Genomic DNA, 5,360 nt, shown 5'->3' on the forward strand with positions numbered 1-5,360 from the left:
CGGGGCTCGAACTCACGGACCGCGAGATCGTGACCTGGCTGAAGCCGGACGCTTAACCGACTGCGTCACCCAGGCGCCCCAACCCCTTTCCTTCTTTAATGGAGAATCTGAGGCCACAGGTCACAACGGTTAGAGGTACCGTTCAGTGGTGTCCCATCTGACACCTCCTCAGCCCCTCGGCTGAGCCGAGCCGAGGCACCGATCTCCCTGGCGTGAACACGCGCCGTTGCACGGTGAGCCCAGGCTGACGACGAAGTTGCGAGCTGGCTGCTCGCTTGGTACCGCCTGGAACAGACGACCGTTGTGTCACCTGTGCTGAGCGACCTGCGCCTGGCTTGGCACGTCACCAGCCAGCGCTCCGCTGACCTCGGGGCCAAGCCGAGCTGGCTCTCGGCACGCCGGCGCCACGGCCGCGTGGGATGCCCTTGGCTTCTTAGCCACGCGCGTACACGCTCTGGAGAAGGACGCGTGGGCGCGCGTACGTTTTAAAAGATCTGACTTGCAGAATTCAAACTGACGTGCAAAGGGGAGAACTGCCAGGCGCGTGCGCTCCCTTGTCGCGGCCGCGTGCCTCAGGAAGGGCGGTGACGTCCTTGTCTTCCAGATGCTTCGTGTGCAGGCAGAGCAAACAGCAGCTGGAGGAGGAGCAGAAGAGGTCGTTGTACGGTCTGGAGAACACCGGTAATGTCTGGGCCGCGGACTCACCGTCACTGCCGCGTGTGTTGGGGTTTTAAGCTGTGGAACCTCTGAGGGCGCTGCGTCTTCCCGCTGTGCGTCCCCCCCTTTGTCGGTGGGCGCGTGTGTCCCTCTCTGCTCGCCTCCGGGCAGCAACATGGCTGCTCTGGACTGGGGGCCGGCGACAGTTCCTGTCAAGGGTTATACTCTCGTCTGTGGGCTTTGCCAGGCGCCGGGAAGGGGGTGGGCGCAGCAGCGTTCCAGAAACTTAGCTGTGGACGCTGACATTAGAGTTTCGTGTAATCTTCGTATGTCACAAGATATTGTTCCTCTGGAGTTTTGTAAACCGCTTACGAAGGGGAGAATTATTCTCGGCTGACACGGAATCGGGTGACAGGCCAGGCTCGGTGGCCTCCGCTCTAAGTTGTTCAGACGTCCCCACGTGAGGACCAGTGGCACAGCTGTGCCCTTTCGGAGGCGACCCCCCGGGCACGGCGGCCGGCACAGGGCCTGTGTGCTGGGGCCGAGGGTCAGTCCACGGGAGATCCGTAGGGACGGTCTCGGGACGCGCGCCCGCGTGTGACGTGCCGTCTGCGATGCCTTTCTGCTTCAGAGGAGGTGGAAGAGTGGAAGGTCGTCTGCGGGAAGTTCCTGGCCATCAACGCCACCAACATGTCCTGTGCTTGTCCCCGGAGTCCCCAGGGCCTGTCCCCGGCCGCCCACCTGGGGGACGGGTCTTCCGACCTCATCCTCATCCGGAAGTGCTCCCGGTTCAACTTCCTGAGGTTTCTCGTCAGGCACACGAACCAGTATGACCAGGTGAGTGGGGCCCTCGCCCTGCCCCGTCTGCGCTGGCGGGCGGGGTGCATTTGGGCAGCGTCTACGCGGGCAGCGTCCCTGCGGGTGATCCCTGACTGCCGTGCCGTAGGAACCCACTGCTGAGTCTCAGGGAACAAGGTCAGGTTTCTGGTCTGCGTTTCACCCATTGGAAGCTCCTAGCGTCTGCTCCTTCTGAGAGCTCGTTAAAGACACAAACCTCTTTCTAGCAAACCTTTCCGTAGTCGCTGGCATCCTTGTAGTTAATACAATGGCAGACCCCAACTCTAACGAGATAAGTGTGGGTTGGCCTCTGGTTGTAGTAAGATGTGTTTTCCTTTTTTTAAATTAAATTGCATTTCAGGTCTAGCATAATGGTATTTTTATGTGGTTTGTAAAACAGTGCTTGTTAAAAAGATGAAGAATTCTACAAGTCCCTACTAGGGAACTACCAGAATCTTGAGAAAGCGCCGGTCGCCGTGGACGCACCGGGAAGCGAGCGGCGGCCTTCACTTCGTGTCCGGGCTGCGGGCGCGCCGGGCACGGACGGGCCTCCCCTGCAAAAGCGCCTATAAAAGCGCCAGCCCCTTCCGTGTCTCTCTGCAGTTTGACTTCGCTTTTGTCGAAGTTTATCGCGTCAGGAAATTCCAGTTTGTATCGAAGCACGTGGAGGACGAGGACAGCGACCTCAAGGAGAGGGGGAAGACGCGCTTTGGGCAGATCTGCAGCGACCACCCCCCGTGCTGCTGCTCTGTGTCCAACAGCTCGTGGAACTGTGACGGGGAGGTCCTGAGCAGCTCCGCCATCGAGGTCCGGTAAGTGACGGTGGCCCGAGGGCGCCTCCTGGGGCCCCGTGGCCGCAAGCGTGAGGGTGCACTGTAAACGCGCGCGTGTGTCCACGCAGCCGGCGCCCGAGACCCCGCCATCGGACTCTGGGGAAGATGCCCGCGCGTGGACGGTTCCCGCGATTTCCCAAGCCCCCCCGCCGTGTCACCATCTTCTCTTCTCCCTGAGCCCCAGCGCTGGCTTCTGTCCCTTTGCTCTGGCATTTTCTCTCTGTGCTCCTGATTACACACACAAGCCATCCTCCTTCACCGGGTCCACCAGGAGCCCCTCCGGCCTCGGGGAGCCCCGTCTGCGGCCGGCACTGGACCCTGGCTCGTGGCCTCCAGGGGGCAGGCACCAGGCCCGCTCTTCCGGCCGCTGGCCTTCGGGCAGGGGGTCCTCTGCAGACCGGCTGGGGGTCTGCCATCTGATTACACGTGTCACACGCCCAGAGGGAGCACGAGTGCAGAGAAAGTCATCGATCAGGCTGTCGAACGAGATGAAGGTGTAAAAATGGAGTGAAGTTCCAAGGTCCTGGGCTGTGTGCACATGTCGGGGCGATCCTAGCCGCCTTGACAGAGGCCAGGCCACGCGCTCCTTGACGACAGAGTGCGGACGATGTGGGAGGCGACACGGAGGGGCCTGCAGCCCCGCACCCACGCCCACCCCTCCGATAACGTGCACGTCACTGTGTATAATCCCGACGTTAAATGGCTTTTCAGCCCGTGGGATGTGCAGTGTTGAGCCTCCTGCATCAGCATCCGGCCAGGCCGTCAGGAGAGGCAGCCTCAGCCTCATCGAGGCGCACGTCTGCTCACATCTGCTCCTGTGGCCACCGCGTGATCAGTGTGGCCATGACTGTCCAGCTCAGATCCCAGGAGAAGGGGCGGGGACAGGACCACAGGGAAGCCCGCCAGGATTCGGCTTTTGTCAACATATTTTACAAGTTACAGAATTATTTTTGATGCTGGCTTTGGGATTTACTGGAAAAACAGGATACTTTGAAAATTAGGAAAAGCATTCTTTTATGAAATATATGCTATATGTCATGGTAAATTATCACTATGCCTTGAGCAGCAGGTGACTTAGTTATGGGGTTTTTATTACTGAACATCTTTAAAAAAATCTTTTTTGTTCATTTATTTTTGAGAGAGAGAGAATCTCACACAGGCTCCACACCCATCAGCACGGAGCCTGATGTGGGGCTTGAACCCACGAACCATGAGACCATGACCTGGGCCAAAACCAGGAGTCGGGTGTGAGGCTGTGACGTCATTAATAATTTGGGAAGGAGGTGCTGCCGGTGGGGACCGGACAGCCACGCTGACCGCTGAGCCCCTCTGGCTCCTCTCATCCTGGTGCATGCAGAAGGCGGGGGTCTCCAGGGCACCTCGGCCACCCCTCAGCCCCCTGGGCTCTGGCTGGTGTGGGGCCCCCTCCTCTTGGGCGACTGAACATCCCGCACGTCCTGGACAAGGGGGGTTGCCCTGCACGGAAGCTGAGAAAGCGGTCACCCAGGGATTTGTCACTTTGCTAAAGTGGGGTCTACAGGTGCCTGGGTTTTCTGTTGGCCCTCGGCTGCCCTCAGCTGCCCTGTCACCACGGGGTTGGGCCCAGAGACAGCCAGGATGAGACCCCCATCCCACCTCTACCCTTGACCGGCAGTGGGGCCAAGGGTCAGGGGGACACTGGGGGTGACACGGCGCCCTTTGTCTCTGCAGGGTCCACTGCCAGCTGGTTCGTCTCTTTGCACGAGGAATCGAGGAGAATCCTAAGGAAGAGTCACAGAGCTGAGACGCTGTCACGCATCACCTGCCTTGCCGTGATTGGGAACCGTGACCGTTATTTAAGAAAATTACTGCAGACCGACTACGTTGATATACACATTTAAATTTAGAGATTTATTTTTGATAGTTAAATCTCGATTTTAGAAAAATACCTTCGTCAACAATATTGTGAACATACCTGGCATTTTCGGTTCTACGTGACTCTTTGGGCTGCGTTTCACGTAACTTCTTCTCAGCCAATGGCACTTACCAGTTTGGGGGCGCTGGCTTCTTAGATTTTAACAACGCCGACGGTGCAGATTTTCAAAGGGCCCATCAGTGGCTCTGCCGCAATAAGTTTAGGGACAGCAAATGTGCGGTCACACCATCCGGACGGGGGTCTCCCCGCTCGCTGATCCACATCGCACGACTTACTCTGTAGTTATTTGTGGTCAGGTTTCGGAAAGTAGTCGGTCGCCTTCATTTTGCCTTCATCTGAGCTTCTACTTAGGAAACTTCCAGACTCTCTCTGTCCCGGGCAACTACAATGCAATGTAGCCCTGCTTCGGGGACACCTCGGGAGTGCAGCACTGTTGTGGGGACACGGACAGGAGTGGCACTTTATCTTGAAAACCCAGGTCCTTGCTTTCATCACAGTCGTGTTTCTGGGACAATCCGGCTGGTCAGCAGGAACAATCACGGGCCCTGGAGACGGCATCGGTTTTACGACTAGGTGCCGACGCTTTATGGCCACGCTGGGCGGGGTGGGGGGGTGGGCATGGAGAGAAGCTGGCACGCAGTAGGAAAAAAATTCACTCTGTGAATGCTGTGTTCACTTGACATCCGGGCACCCTGCCCTGGTTGGCGGTGGGGCTCCCGAGTCCCGGGGGCCACTTTGGTGCAGGCCCCGGGTCTATACATGTGGTCCCGACTGGAGCTTTTCTTCACGTTCAGTTCTACATATTTATTGAAACTGTTGTCCTTTTCAGCCAGAATAGTGTAAATGGTGTCTTCAGGGTTAGTATTTTAGATAGTTTTCCGCTGAAGCGCTGGAGCTGCATCGGCCGGGGGTTCCCTGCAGCGGCCAGGGGTTCTCTGCAGCGGCCAGGGGTTCCCTACAGGCAGCCAGGGTTCCCTGCAGTGGCCGGGGTTCCCTATGGGCATCCGGGGGTTCCCTACAGGCAGCTGGGGGTTCCCTACAGGTAGCTGGGTGTTCCATGCAATGACCGGGGGTTCCTCACAGGCGGCCAGGGGTTCCCTGCAGCGGCCGGGGGTTCC

The 5,360-nt window shown here is 58.4% G+C and overlaps 1 protein-coding gene across 3 annotated transcripts in view; it reads left to right on the forward strand.

The window, feature by feature from the left end:
* Positions 1–5,360, forward strand: part of CERK (ceramide kinase) — a 36,568-nt gene that overhangs the window by 29,779 nt on the left and 1,429 nt on the right. Inside the window, exons 3-7 of one of the 3 annotated variants that reach the window (XM_040490530.1) lie at positions 605–681; positions 1,289–1,494; positions 2,098–2,306; positions 4,038–5,284; positions 5,326–5,360. The exon at positions 5,326–5,360 is cut by the window's right edge and continues 1,429 nt beyond it. In XM_040490530.1, the coding sequence (XP_040346464.1) occupies positions 605–681; positions 1,289–1,494; positions 2,098–2,306; positions 4,038–4,110 (565 nt within the window). In that variant the 3' untranslated portion in view covers positions 4,111–5,284; positions 5,326–5,360. The remainder of the gene's footprint in view (positions 1–604; positions 682–1,288; positions 1,495–2,097; positions 2,307–4,037; positions 5,285–5,325) is intronic. The other 2 variants (XM_040490532.1, XM_040490531.1) reach the window with 2 other exon arrangements.

Source organism: Herpailurus yagouaroundi, unplaced genomic scaffold, assembly GCF_014898765.1.
Source record: "Herpailurus yagouaroundi ecotype Mexico unplaced genomic scaffold, PumYag 182, whole genome shotgun sequence".
Lineage (NCBI taxonomy): Eukaryota > Metazoa > Chordata > Mammalia > Carnivora > Felidae > Herpailurus > Herpailurus yagouaroundi.